Here is a 14,931-nt window from a genome sequence, read left to right as displayed (position 1 = left end):
CTCAGCTTTATTTGCTGGCAGGGAAAAAACATACAAACTAATCTAAACTGGGAACTTGGAAAACTCACAGAGAGACACACAGGGAGATCTACACAGCATGAGGGACAACACGACACTGACTCAGAGAAACACAGGGTTTAAATACACTGGGAAGTAACGAGGGGAATGAGACACAGAAGGAGGGCACAGCTGGGAGAAATCAGGACTGACGAGACAAGCAAAGCAGGACGCATTCACATGAGACACGGACCATCAAAGTAAAACAGGAAGTATCACACAGAGACGCGAACTTGACACAGTGGAGACAGCAACTAAGAAATACAGAGACATAAACCATAAGGCAGAGGTCTAAGAACCAAAATACACAGGGAAATACTCAGCTGGGAACACAAGAGACTAGACTAGAGAGAGTAACAAAAAACCAACCATGAGAACATAATGCACAATGCAGAGTGACAGAAAACAAGAAACTCAAACATGCAAAGACACACAATTACACAGAACAGAGGGGACACAGAGAGACATGAAGGGCAAGGGATCAAAACTAGGAGCCATAGAATAAATCACACACAAGTACAATAATACAAAAATCACAAAGAACAAAAACGCTGGGTCAGGAGACCCAGGACCGCGACAGTAACTGACCGACAGCACAACATTTCCACTGTTTCACATACAGTTAGCTTTCCTGCAAGTTCTTCAGCACCTGGCAACCACGAAGGACATGCTCAAAAAAATAGCTGGAGAACATTTTCAGGACAGATAAAGATCTTGAAGAAGTTCCTAGAGCATCATTTACAAGGTGTTGGGACTCTGCAGTTACTGACTGAGTGCGGTGTATGAGGACAACTGTGGCAATAACCTGAAGCCATTTCATCATCATGCTTTTGTGACATCGTGAGCACCTGTTTCTCTGACCCGGCAGCCATGTTTCTTGGCTATTTAAATACATGAGAAATACTGAGTACTGAGCTCTAAACTGTGCTTAGAACACGTACACACAGTAACAAGAATGGTCGGCATCATTTCACTGAGGCCAAGAGACAGCACATAAGGCAAAGGCAGGTTAACCATAAATAGAAGTCATTATTTTAGAAGGTTTCACACATGGAAGCATATGGCCTTGGCGTGAACCAGGGATTTCACAGAGGATACAATCAGTCTTTGGCTCAATCCAGGCCAGCAGCAGGAGCACCTTCCCAAAATTGGTAAAATAAGATAATTTAACATGAATGTTAACTTACGTACAGAGGTAGCAAAAGTACAAATATTTGTCACTTCAGTAAAGTATAGACACTGAAATGTACTCGAATACAAAAGTAAAAAGTAGCTCTTTGAGGACGTTTCTACCAGGTGTTTTTCTCTGCAAAGCAGACTAAACCTTGTGTCATATTAATAAAATAATATTAATACATGGGAAGTATTTCAACTAAAATTCTAATTCTAATGAATCAAATCAATGTATGCTGAACATAAGCAGAGAAAAACCAAGAGAATTTTTTAAAAATGCATTGAACAGAAAAATTTGTACAGTCACAGGTTAAAGTGAGTCAGCAGGTTCCTAAGATTGGCATTGTGAGCGCCTGTACAGTTTGTGTACAGGCTGTGACTTGTGATGCTGACTTATGTTGTTGCTGCTCTGAGATTCACTGCTTTTGTCAATTTAACCAGACATAAAAATATGTTATGTTGCCGCAGCTACCAGCAGTATCAAGCTGGTATAATCAGCATCATCGCCTTAAATTTAATTGGATTTCTGCTACTCTTGGATAAGGTACACTTCACTTTGTTTTGCAAGATATTTCACAATATGAAATAGAAATCCAGCAGCACATCAGGTATAGATCCAACATCCAAAAAATGGCACATTACAGAAGCTTTAACCTTCTAGACTATCAAATGTCACTGAGCAGTCTTACCCTTTAATAACAATCTCTTCTTCTTCTCCTGTCGTGTCTTTCTTTCAACCCCATCTCCATCTGTGAGTGAAGTTACAGCAACTATACATTTAGTTAGAAACTGCACAGAAAGACAGTTTGTGTGTGTTTTTTATATTTGTTTACCTGTTTGAAATCTGCATTTGAAATCAATGAAAGATTATTCGTATCACAAAGTAGAATTTGCAATCAATTTTTGACTTTTAAATATCCTTTACGTATCCAGGTAAGAGGAAAAAGAGGGCAGCAGAAATGGCAACAAATATAAGATAAGATAAGATAAGATAACCTTTATTAGTCCCACACGTGGGAAATTTGTTTAACATCACAGCTCTATAAACATATTTTAAGTGGCCACAAAGGACTGGATTAGATTGATTAAGTATCAAACACAGAGTAGGTGCTATGCTGCAGATCATAAGGGAACTTGCAAAACAGGACATTTCTTTATTTTATAGTTACCATATCACAAATCCTGATAACTGGTGATAGATACACCAGAAATTGTCTTCTGTGTGTTATTGTTCCCTCTGTTCAGATTCAAATCAACTTGAAGGTGTGCAGTGACATGAAATAATAACTGCCCACAAATGTCTTTAACCTACAGTAATAAACAAGTAATGAAAATGTAAGGAGTAGAAAGGAGATATTTGTCTAAAAACGAAGGAAGTAAAAAAGCTGGTCAGAAACAAACCTTATGTTAAGTACAGATACTGCTCTGTACAGTAACAAAGTATTTGTTACTGATAATGTATTTTACATAGGGTTGCATGTGAGGTGCAAGGGATTATCTACTAACAAAGTCGTGTGGCCCCCATCACTGACATGCAATTTAACAGCAGATTTACTATTTATTAAGACAATAAAGGTAATGCAACACTGGATTGTAGGGGGTTTCATTGGTGTTTAGACTTTTCCCCCAAGATATTGAAGTACTAGAAACAGATCATATGTCTAGAATTAGGCATGCAGTCACAATGAATGTTGATTAACCTTCAAAATATACGCTGTCACGCTGATTTGAACATTTGCCTCCTATGGCATATGTTACTACAAGATCTGCATTGGAACATAACATAAATGTGTCCATCCTGCTGGCTAAATGCAAGGATGCCACAATCCACAAAACATCTTGGTTATGGCTCTTAACATGTGTCACCACATGGTTGTCAAGAATGTGGAGTCTTTTGCCTACACTTGTTATAGTAAAATGCATTATTATCTTTGCTATTTAAAAATATATTTTCCAGCAATATTAATCTATGTCGATATAATATAATTGATGCGTACAATATTTTTATATGGCATGCAATGTTTTTTCTTATTATATTACACTGAAAAAATACTCATCTATTTTTTCAGCGTTCATGTTGCACTATTTATATGAAGTCTAAATAGCTTTCATTTCAGCGCTATAAATCAATAACAGCACTCTTCTGCAAACCAAAAAAGCATGTTGTACATTGTAGAATAAGACGCTACTGTAATGTGTTTATCCCCATGTGCAGTTAGCCTTTTGCCTGCAGGTGAACTTATGTCTACCTCCACTGTTCCCACCAATATATGAAAACAACCTCTGCTTTGGATGCACCTGTTTAGATACTGCTGATTTGACTTCTTTTGGTTGGCTCTAACCGAGTGCCCTGTGTGTAATTTATCCATGCAGTATTAACTTTTTCCTATTTCAGAAAAAAGGAAAATGATTGGCTCTGAGATCCGTTCTCCTCTTGCGATTGGCTGTTCCTTGTTTCCGGGGCTCCGCTCTGCACTCATTTGACGTTTCTGTCGGTCTGCTCTGAGACAGACTGGAGAGAATGGCTGCCAGTGGAGGTTAGCAAAATCTTCATTGTTTTGTGTACTTAAATATTGCTTTTTAAAGTTAGAATATGTAAGTTTATGTGTTCACCAGGCGTAGCTTTACAGATTAAACGAAGGGGTCTTGACATGTTGCAGTTTCATTAAATAAGGTCAGGTTCTAAACGACTCCTCAAAACTGTTGGCTGTCGTTAGCCCGGCTATGTAGCTAACGTTAGCTGTGTGGCTAACTTTCGGCCGGTTAGCTCGCTGCCACAGCTGACTGTGTAAACACTTGTTTATGACAAGAGACAAAGGTTAGACAAGTTGTAGTAATGGCTATAGTCATCAAACGAATACACTAGACATTGCGCTACACACTCTTATGCTTCTATAAGATGAAGACGTCAACACTTAAAACACTTCAGATTTTTGTCGCCATTTATATCTCGCAATGTTGTGTCAAAGAAAGCTTTGCTAGCATTAGCTTGGTGTCTAGCTGTCTGCTAAAAGTTAAGCTTGCTCCTCAACTAGCTAAGCCAACCGCGAGCATTACTGTATTTTATGAAACACAAGCATTCAGGCGAAGTTGTGTACAGCGTCGCTCTTCATTAGTGTCTATTCTTCAAGTTTGTTTTCAGTCTTATTAGCTAACCAGACCGTTACTGCAGGCACAGGGCAGCGATGAGAGATGTTAGCAAGCTAGCTACCACCTGGTGTGATAGTAGTTTTCTATTTACCCACCGAGAGTCTTTGTCCTGTCAGCATTGCACAACCCGAGACATTTGTTGTAAGTTTGTATACCGTATAAGTCAAAGTGAAGCTTTACAGCAGTCATAAAGTTGGTGTGCCACTTTTATAACTTGATATAACACATGTGATAAGAAAGACGTTCACTTTGTGTACGCTTATAAGGGCAGCACTGCTGTACTCACGAGTTTCTAGGCTCATGTATTGTCCTGCTGCTTTCATTCAGTATAAGAGAAAGGGAACAATCTCTCGGTACAAGTTTAGAAACAAGCAAATATAGCGCAGGAAATAGTTATATTTATACAGCTGTATCAGTCATTATATCTGGACCTTTAATCCAGGTGGCATACATCCTTAAAATTTGGTCATCAGGTTTTCACACACTCCACACTTTATTTATGTTATTACACTATAAAAAGAATGTGTGGCTCCATAGTATAGTGGTTTAGAGATTTACCTAACAAAAACTATCCCTCAGTTTTGCTGTTTTTTGTATTTTCATTTATGGAACAACTGCAATGTTCAAGCTTTATTCAGTTGACTTTTTTTTTTTTTTTAAATAATATGTAATTAATGTTTGTATAAAGATGTATTGGTTCATATTTATGCTAATATGAATGTGGGTCAAGTATATGCATGTATATGAGGGTACCACAATGATGATCCTGCTAAATTGGCAGTGTTGAACATGGGGTACGCATAAGCATGTGCATACTTCTTTGTACTCCAGTTTGGGCTTTGATTAATTTTTATTTCATGTAATGCACATTTCTTTGTCATTTGAGTTTATTTCCTTATATATTTGAATGTCTTTAAAATCCAAAATAAAACTGTATATCATATCATGTATATCATAGCACAAGTAAAAGATCCTCAGTTTAATCCCAGAAGGAGGCATAAATCCCCTTGGGGGCTGGAAGGGCATCCAGCTTAGAAACATGTGAAGCTACCCACTTTGGTGGCCCCCTGTGACAAGGGAGCAGCTGGAAATTGCTTTATAATATAAAATAATTAGAAGGTTTTGTATTTCTTTTGAAGATTTTTATGTTAGAAAAGTAACAATATTTACCTACAATGTCTAAAATAATCTCCAAGTAAGTGTTGCTTAAAAGTTTGTGAAACATAGGGATTGAGTAAGATCACAGAAACTCTTGTATTTACACTCTAGTCATCTACACTAAGTAGAGCTGGGCGATATGAGATTTTTTCATATCACGATATGTTTTTTTTTTTTCATTTCAGGCGATAACGATATCTATCACGATATAAGCCAAATAACTATATTTGTAAGATTTAAATGTGTCGTTGCTCACAAGTAAAATGTGAAATAATCAGCAGCTTGTTTTTATTTAAATATTTATTTCCCATAATAAGTTCAACAGGGTAGATGTACTTAAGGAACATGAGACTTTTTCAGATAAATAAAGGCAAATATTGCAAACTACACAAAAGGCAGCCGCTAAAGCGTTTAAGTTTCAAAATAGAACAAACAAAACAGACTAAATTGTCAATTCCACTTAGAAACAAAATATTAATTCTAAAAATAAATCTTAGTTTGTTTTACAGAAGAACAGACAAAACTGACTAACTTTTGTCAATATCAAATAAACTGAGAACTAAAAGGAAATTCTCAATCTCTCCTTGTTGTATAGCTGAGCTTTTCAAACAGTTTTAACAGTTACTTTAGTCTGACAAAAGCCGAATGACGAATTAGCGCTTCCAGTCAGAGACTGAGGCTACGTCCACACGTACACGGGTATTTTTGAAAACGGAGATTTTCCGTTTTCGTTTTAAAAAATAATCCCGTCCACACATAAAGGCAGAAATGAAGGAAAACGCTGCTATGAACATGCCAAAGCAGCAGGTGGCGCTAGATTCCTAACCGTGCAGAAATGTTGGCCAATCAGAAGTCTAGAAGCCTCGGTGGGAAAAAGTAAACAAAGCTGGGGCATAGAAGCAGAACCGAGTCGTATGTGTGGACGGACAGTAACTGTGTGTATATGTAAGCATTTAAACACTGCAGAGAGTAGAATTAACAGTAACAGTATTGTAGAAATTTATTTCACCGAAACAATAACGTGGCGCACAGTGTGACGCATGCACCAGTTTATTGTATTTCCAGACTTGCTTTCGGCACAATTTACAGTGCACGCTACTCTGTTTTTTGTCAGACTTGAAATAGCCGAAATACCTTCACACTACGGAACTTCTATGGCTCTTCCGTTTGACAATCTCTCCGGCGTTGGAACCATCATCTGTTTTCTCTTCGGTCATGCTCGGTTGATTTTTCTAGTCGGCACACTCATTTCCTCCATTACCCGCTGGCTGCTTCCCAAACAAATACACATGTGGGGCTTGGCACTTGTGCTGTACGTAACAAGTCACGCGACGTGACGCTGCGGCTGTGATTGGTTCGGCTCTGCGCTACTTAATTTGGATTGGCTGACCTTTTTTTTTTTTTTTTTTTTTGAGGACAAGAGCGGCGAGGTCTATCGCGATAGCTTAATTTCTCTATCGAGTAAAAGTTATATCGCGATACATATCGTTATCGTTCTATCGCCCAGCTCTAACACTGAGGAAATTCAGATATTTTGAAATCTCTTAGGCAGTGGGTTAGAGGCTGTGTGCTTTATAGAGTAGTTATGATACTAGAAATTCAAACTCAATAGCACTGTCTAAGAAAATCCCATCTTCAATGCCAGTGGAGAAAGAAAATGAAATGAAAAAACTGACAACAATACAAACTGTAACATCAATGATAACACTGTTTCTATATTATTGAACTTAGTGCAAAAACCCCACAATAAAATATGACAGATATTTTAAGATTGTCTGAAATTGTGCTTTGCTTCTTTTGACTTGGCACTATATTTTTGTTGCTGATCAAGTAGAGTTAGTCTGCTAGGTTCTAACTGCTGCTGTTGCTGTCTAGCTGCAGAAACAGTTCAAACACTTCACACTGCCTATATACACTTTATATAGACACCTTTAACTAACACTGCCTATTATAACATTACACATGAGCAGGACTGATTACATTTGCTGCTTACCTGCTACATTAATGTTATCTTTTTATTATTAGTCATATTCGCTAGCCATTACCTTAATGATAACTTAACGCACAGCTAGTGCCTTTCTTATGTAAATGCTAATAGTTAGTGGTGATGTGTGTGGCTACAAGGTTAATATTCATGATAAATGTTTAATACTTTGATGTTGCTGATGGGAACTTAAATTACCTCTTAACATTTATCTTAAGAGATGTTCAGTGTTGTGAAGATTAAACTACTGTTCATGTTAGGGATGTCCCGATCATGTTTTTTTGCCATAGAGTCAGAGTCCGAGTCATTTGATTTTAAGTGTCTACCTATACCGAGTCCCGATCCGATACTTCTATAATACATAAAAAAAAGAATAAAGAAGAGCGAACAAACAGATCCTGGATGTTCCTCATTTTTTTATTTAATTCACCTTATTTTAACATTTAACAGCTCTGTTAACAAACACAGCACTTTTGTGAGGTAGCTTGAACAATCAAGTAATAAATAAAATAAATTCTTCACTTATGGACTTTAGTGCACAGTAAATATTAAAAAAAAGTCTAATATAAAAACAAATAGCACCTCAACTTAAAATATCCGGCAGGCATGTAAACAAATAAAAAAATAAAAGATCCACAGTGTTTGCAAAGCCAGTAATGTGCTTTTAGGAACTGCACTCCTAACTCTTACTGTCATCACAGTAGTAAGTTTCGCAGAAAATATAGTATGTTTCTCTTAATGAAAACTAATATCTCTACCTTGTCAGGTTTGAGCCTGTTTCTGTTCTCATCAAGGACGTTTGCAACGGCACTAAAAAGGCTCTCACTGTCCACAGAGCTAAAGGGGGCATGAGATACTGGGTTGCAACTGGGTCGATACTGGGAAGCTGATTAGCATGTTCTTTCCAGTACTGAAGTGGGTCGCTTTTCCAAGTTTACATATCTCACAATGGCAATGTTGTTGTCATCAACTTTATAATACCTCCAGACCACAGACATACTCGCGTTTTTCATGTGTTCAGCCGCTAATGAGGGAAGCATGGCTGCTTGTCTGCAGCTGGTTTGTAAAATTGTGTGTCAGCTGGATGGGCTGAAGACGGTACTGTTGGTATTGATGCTCTTCCAAATGACTATATAGCAGTTAAGTATTAAAAATGCACATTGTATAAACTGAATAGGCAAATGGTACAGAGCTCTACACTGGCAGCTAAACAAAAACTTCAGGAGAATTGGTAGCTCCAGATCAGAAGCTGTGGCTGCTATTGTCAGGTATGTTAACATCATATTTAAGTCCTTTCTTCTGTAATAATCTATTAATTTTTAATTAAAAAAATGTTTCTACATAAATGAGTGTTTAAACCAGAGCACTGTTGACTATGTACGCTGTATTACTGTTTAAAGAATTTAGTAATTATCATTATTATGTGATTATGTGTGGTTTTGCAACCTGTTTACAACTCTCCTGATCTTGTGTCCCCAGGTAACCTCAGGTACCTGTCATTAGACATCCTCTGGACCTGACCTGACCTATGTCTTATGCTAACTCAGTCAAAGGGATCTGGGTTTTTTTTTCTTTTCTGATTCATTCTCAAAATTGACACTTTGCATTCGTCAAAACAACTAAAGATACTGAGATTAAAGTGCTTTAAATACTCATACCTCGTGCACTGTCTTTATTCTGCTCTTACAGTATATTTTGTTGGCATACTGCATGTGATATTTGTTTGTAGCAAACTAGAGCTTGCATATCTAGAGTGTCTGTGAGGCAGTTTTTTTTTCTGCAGCATTTCCTTAATTTTTGGGGCTCTTTGGTATATACATGAAGCATTTTGTGTTTTCATGTCAGTTATACATGTGTTTAGAGTTGACTGAAAAAATTAAAGTGAGATGATAATAATATTTTTTTCTGTTTCTGCTCTTGTTCAGAGGTAGGGAAGCTGTTACAAGTACAAAATGGGACGCTTCCAATCACCAACTACAATGGGGTAGATGCTGTTCATGCTTGTAACATCCTGCAGCAGCTCAAAGCCTTGTACGATGAAGCACAGCTCACAGACATCGTTGTAGAAGTGGACCATGGCAAGACTTTCTCATGCCACAGAAATGTTCTTGCTGCAATCAGCCCATATTTTAGGTAGGAAATTCAGCACTGCATATGTGCCTATGTCCTTCATTTGTATGTGTTTGTTTACAAATATTTATTAGTTGCTTTCTTTCTTGGTTTCACTGTCATTTTGACTAGAGGTTGTCTAGAAAATACGATTTTCTGATAAACTTTCTCAGTTTTTAAGATGAGAATTTATAATAATCATAAAATAATTTGTGTTTTTTCAAATGTTCCTCTAGGTCCATGTTCACCAGTGGCCTTACAGAGAGCAGTCAGCGTGAGGTTCGAATTGTTGGCGTGGAATCTGAATCCATGCACCTTGTCCTAGATTATGCCTACACATCCAGGGTCTCGCTCTCTGAGTCTAATGTCCAGGCCCTATTCACTGCAGCCAGCATTTTCCAGATTCCTGCCCTGCAGGACCAGTGTGCCCAGTTCATGATCAGCCGACTTGACCCTCAGAACTGTATAGGAGTCTTTATGTTTGCTGATGCATATGGGCACCAGGAACTGAGGGAACGCTCACAGGATTATATCCGCAAGAAGGTCAGTTGAACATAAGCCTAAATTGGTTATTAACCGTTACTTTTGGACTGTGATTTAATGAATGCCTTCAGCTATTTTATACCACAATTTTTAGACATGTTGTGGTATCTACTTTTGTAGTTCTGCTTTCTTTATGACCAGGACATTTGGCTGCCAAAAAACTAAGGATGTACTGAGTGTTAAATTTCTTGGTTGGTACTAATATGTAATGATAATTTGGTAGACGACTGATATAATTTTTTTTATTTCTTTTTTGTGTTTATGGCTTTTTCTACTTTTATGTATTCCTTGTTTAGTGGCCAGGGGAATTGATAAATAATTTAGAGTACTGTTTTATAGTCTTTCAGGTCTTCATCAAGAGCTTAAAGACTTAATGTGACACAGTTCCTGCTTTTGGCAAATGTCTTATTTTTGTTGGAACAGTGGCAGTCAACAACATTGACATCGAACTTTGTAATGTCTGAACTGAAACTCTAAAACTTCTTTTGTTTTAGTTCTTGTGTGTATCACGGGAGCAAGAGTTCCTCCAGATGACCAAGGAGCAGTTGGTCAGCATTTTGAATAATGATGACCTCAATGTGGAAAAGGAAGAGCATGTCTATGAGAGCATTGTCCGCTGGCTAGAGCATGATCTGTCTGGCCGTGAAACTCATCTAGCTGAGGTTTTTTCCCAGTGTATCCGTCTGCCCTTGCTGGATGAGGCCTTTCTCAATCGGATACCTCCCCCCTTTGCTTGCGCCCTCTCCCTTTCAACAGACTCTGCTGAGGCCAAAGCTCGCCTCACTGGCACAAATGGTTGTCCACAGCGCCTGGGTATGACTGCTTCTGAGATGGTCATCTGCTTTGATGCTGCTCATAAACACTCAGGTAAGAAGCAGACTGTGCCTTGTCTGGACACGGCGACAGGAAGGGTGTTCAAACTCTGCAAACCACCTAATGATCTCCGGGAGGTTGGCATCTTGGTGTCCCCAGAAAATGACATCTACATTGCTGGTGGGTACCGTCCGAGTAACAGCGAGGTGTCCATAGACCATCGAGCAGAGAGTGACTTCTGGCAGTACGAGCATGCAGGCAACCGATGGCTTCCACGTGCACCTCTTCTGAGAGCCCGAATTGGATGCAGGCTTGTGCACTGCTGCGGGAAGCTGTATGCACTGGGAGGCCGTGTTTATGAAGGTGATGGGCGAAATGCACTAAAATCAGTAGAGTGCTATGATGCCAGAGACAACTGTTGGACTGCAGTCAGTCCAATGCCAGTGGCCATGGAGTTTCACAGTGCTGTAGAGTACAAAGACCGTATCTACGTCCTCCAAGGTGAGTCTTTCTGTGCTCAGGGGAACTTATGCAATTATGTTTTTTTTTTTGTTTGTTTTTATCTGTACAAAATATGTAAATAAAGTGATATTAATACAACAGACATACTGCATATGAAAACCATTTAAATGCATCTGATCATAACTCTGTCTCTTTGTTTCGCACAGGTGAATATTTCTTCTGCTATGATCCCCGTAAGGACTATTGGAGTCATCTGGCGCCAATGAGTGTCCCTCGGAGTCAGGGTCTGGCTGCCTTGTATAAAAACTGCATCTACTACATAGCTGGGATCTGCAGAAACCACCAGCGTACTTTTACTGTGGAGGTCTACGACATTGAGAAGAACACATGGAGCCGCAAGAAAGATCTACCCTTTGACCAAGCCACAAGTCCGTATATCAAGGCCATGCTGCTGCAAGGCAAGCTACACCTGTTTGTACGAGCTACACAAGTCATGGTGGAGGAGCATGTGTTTCGCACTAGCAGGAAGAACTCCCTTTACCAGTATGACGATGAGGCAGATGTATGGACCAAAGTCTATGAGACACCCGATCGCCTCTGGGATTTGGGCCGCCATTTTGAATGCGTGGTGGCCAAACTTTATCCACAGTGTCTCCAGAAAGTGCTTTGAGGTATTTGAATTTTGTGGACCCCATCTCTGAGGCAGAGGGGGGATAGTGTGGTCCTGCCTGCCTTGTGCCTGGTGTTACCTTGGGTTTGCACCACATGCACCATTTTTGGTTAAGTCTTAAGTTGTTCAACTTCTGGTTTAAAATGATCAAAATGGGGGTGCTTTTAAAGATTGCAGTATTTTTTTTTTCTTCAAGAAAGCACCAACTACCCACACTGAGGCTTGTTTAACAAAACCGTACAATGACTCATAAGTGCAATTATACTATTTTTTTTTTTTTGCTTGTTGTCGAGCCATGTTGTTCTATTTTTGTGTTAGGTGCATAAATACACCAGTCAGCCACAACGTTAAAACCCCTGAGTTGCAGGGTGGGGCCTCTGTGGATTGGGTTGTATTAGTGCTATCTGTAAATGGTTTTACTGTTGTGGCTGATTAATGTGTGTATGAATTTTTACAAATGATAAGCATGGAACTGAGGGTGTTGCCTCTGGAGATATGGATGCTATGTGTCAGCATAAAGTGAAACTCTATATAGATATAGAAATATACAAATAGTCATATAAACGATATATTCATACGGGTAAGATGAGTACCTTAGGTCATTAGTAGATTGCTGGCTCTGAGGTTTGTGTGGATTTTTTTCCTGTTCTGCGTTTATGCCTCTCTTCAGTTTATTTCATATGCAAGTTTTAATTTGAAGTGTGCTTGTGATTGACATTAGTGTTTTTAAAGGTTGAAAGTTAAATGGTAACTTTTTATTGCCCACTCTTCCTCCACAGGTGTCAGTGTGTCAAACATACACTATGTGCGGCTTCCAGACTTTTTTTTTTTCCTGCTTTGAGTTGGCATCCATTAAGTGAAATGTTAGAATATTCACTCTCCACATTGGAGAAACAAGGACGGAGTCAAATTTGTTGCAACACTAAGTGGCTCATTCAGACCAACAGGTTTACCTCAGAAACTTCAGAGATTTTTGATTAGGAGCAAAGGGACATTTCAGGCCGTTGTGTTGATATAAACAAGTGTTTGCTCTGAGTTTGAGCTCTGAGTTTGTTCTTTGACACCGGGTTATTAAACGCTTGAAAAAAAGGGTTCCAATAGCCTTCCTCGTAATGCCAAAAGAGCATTTGAGGTCTTACTATAGTTGTCGTGGAAGTTGGAAACGGATTTTGTGGTAGCAATAAATCTTGGAACTGTGATTAGGCTATATTACATTGTATTACCTTATTAAAAGTGCATTAATTGTTTTGTGTGCTCGTCTCTGCTAGCGAAGATCAGTAGTACCCATAACGATTGTTTGGCTGTTGGCTGAAGTGATGCGGATTTTTCGTGGAGATCTTTTGTGATGCCAATGTGCCTGCAGCTAGAAAAAAAGGGGCATCAGAATCAAAAACTGTTCCTCCTGATGAAGAATATCTGAAAAGTCTTACTCAGCGTTGCACTGAATAACTCGCCACTTCAGCGGTCCTTAACTGCAAACTTTACGAAGCACCCTCGTAAAGCTATGAATCCGTCTTTACACGTCATCACAGAGGATACAAACTTTTGGCGCTGGTGCTTTTTTCTGTTTTTTTTTTTTTTGACAATCTTGTACAGAAGAACGCCACCACTGGAGGGCGTTTGCTGTCAAAGTGTGACATTTTTAGTGCCGTCAGTTTCCTCACGCAGGTTCCTGTTTCATCATTGCACTACACATTTCTTGTGTATTTTATCTAAGCAAGGAGTGCCCTCCTATTAAGTGAAAACATTTTAGCAACCATATAGCAATCATCTTAAGAGATTTACATTGGCATTTAATACAGGAAAAGTCGCATTCATTAAGGACTTGAGGATATAATTAACTTCTCCGAGAGAAGATTCACTGTTGACTGACTTTAACCTGATTTCTAGTCAACCCAGCTTGAACAATGTTTCCCACGAAAAAGGGTCAGAGTGGGTCTGGGCTTCACTCGACTGTCCACAGACAGCCATTTGCGAACCAGGAACGGAGAACTCTCAGGATTTCTACTGATACCCAGTACTGTATTTAAGTTGTTTTTGTTATGTGTAATATACTGTACTATAGATTTGCTGTACTTGCACAGTTTTTTAAAGTTATCTTCAGTTTCTTTTATAACTTGAAAAATAGATGTGATTTCTTTTTGTTGTCTCTAGTGGCTGTTTTGTTTTTTCTTTACATAATTATCTGTTTAGTTATAATAGAGTAATCCTGTTCTGTTGAGGGGGAAAAAAAATTTACCCGCACGAGTGATATATTTTGATTTGCCCCCCTCCCCCCTCCACCCCGTAGTACAGTAGTATCTTTGGAACATCTCACTGAAACTAAGCATTACAGTTGAAGTAACTGCATTGTTACAACATATTTCAAACACCAGTCATGTAATACACAAAGCTATAAAACCTGCTTTCTCCTAAGAGTTGGCTGCCCTGTGCGGCCAAACACAGCTCGTTCTGGTCATCTTCATGCATCACCTATGGGTGCTATTCCATTGTGTCTTTTTAATCCATTTATTTTTCTGTTGGTTTTTTTTGGTTTTTTTGGGTTTCAGGTTATAGTGGTTGTTGAGCTCAACTGTGAAATTCACCTTGCACATAATTTGAAAATAAAACTATTAAAAGTGAAATGTTTTATTTTTATTCTGTTTATTTTTAACTTTCAAGTGACTGAGGCCTTTGGACCTCAATTGTATATTGTTGTGTTCCACTGTGATATTTTTGATCCTAAAAATGTTTCCTACCTTGAACTTCTCTGATACTTATACTGTAGCTGCTGTGTCACAGATAGTGGAAAGCTATGCCAGGTCATTTACAT

At 38.6% G+C, this 14,931-nt stretch overlaps 1 protein-coding gene across 1 annotated transcript; it reads left to right on the top strand.

Moving 5' to 3' along the window:
- Nucleotides 1-3,674: 3,674 nt before the first annotated feature.
- kbtbd8 (kelch repeat and BTB (POZ) domain containing 8) lies at nt 3,675-14,272 on the top strand. Its single transcript, XM_085456041.1, has 5 exons — nt 3,675-3,767; nt 9,448-9,655; nt 9,868-10,174; nt 10,669-11,488; nt 11,656-14,272. The coding sequence occupies exons 1-5, from the start codon at nt 3,752-3,754 to the stop codon at nt 12,117-12,119; spliced, it is 1,815 nt and encodes a 604-aa protein (XP_085312167.1). The 5' UTR covers nt 3,675-3,751; the 3' UTR covers nt 12,120-14,272.
- Nucleotides 14,273-14,931: the final 659 nt, after the last annotated feature.

The sequence above is a fragment of the Copadichromis virginalis genome, linkage group LG5 (genome assembly GCF_057382275.1).
Source record: "Copadichromis virginalis isolate Kocher_CV1m ecotype Utaka linkage group LG5, C_Virginalis_male_GT1.1, whole genome shotgun sequence".
In the NCBI taxonomy this organism is placed as follows: Eukaryota; Metazoa; Chordata; class Actinopteri; order Cichliformes; family Cichlidae; genus Copadichromis; species Copadichromis virginalis.
The sequence above is the reverse complement of the archived record's forward strand: the minus strand, read 5'-3'. Positions and strand labels throughout refer to the sequence as shown.

Bases quoted from the DNA above. Each gene is read 5' to 3' on its own strand.
- kbtbd8 (XM_085456041.1), top strand. The intron at 9,656-9,867 runs GTAGGAAATTCA...ATGTTCCTCTAG, and splicing joins GCAATCAGCCCATATTTTAG to GTCCATGTTCACCAGTGGCC. The intron at 11,489-11,655 runs GTGAGTCTTTCT...TGTTTCGCACAG, and splicing joins CCGTATCTACGTCCTCCAAG to GTGAATATTTCTTCTGCTAT.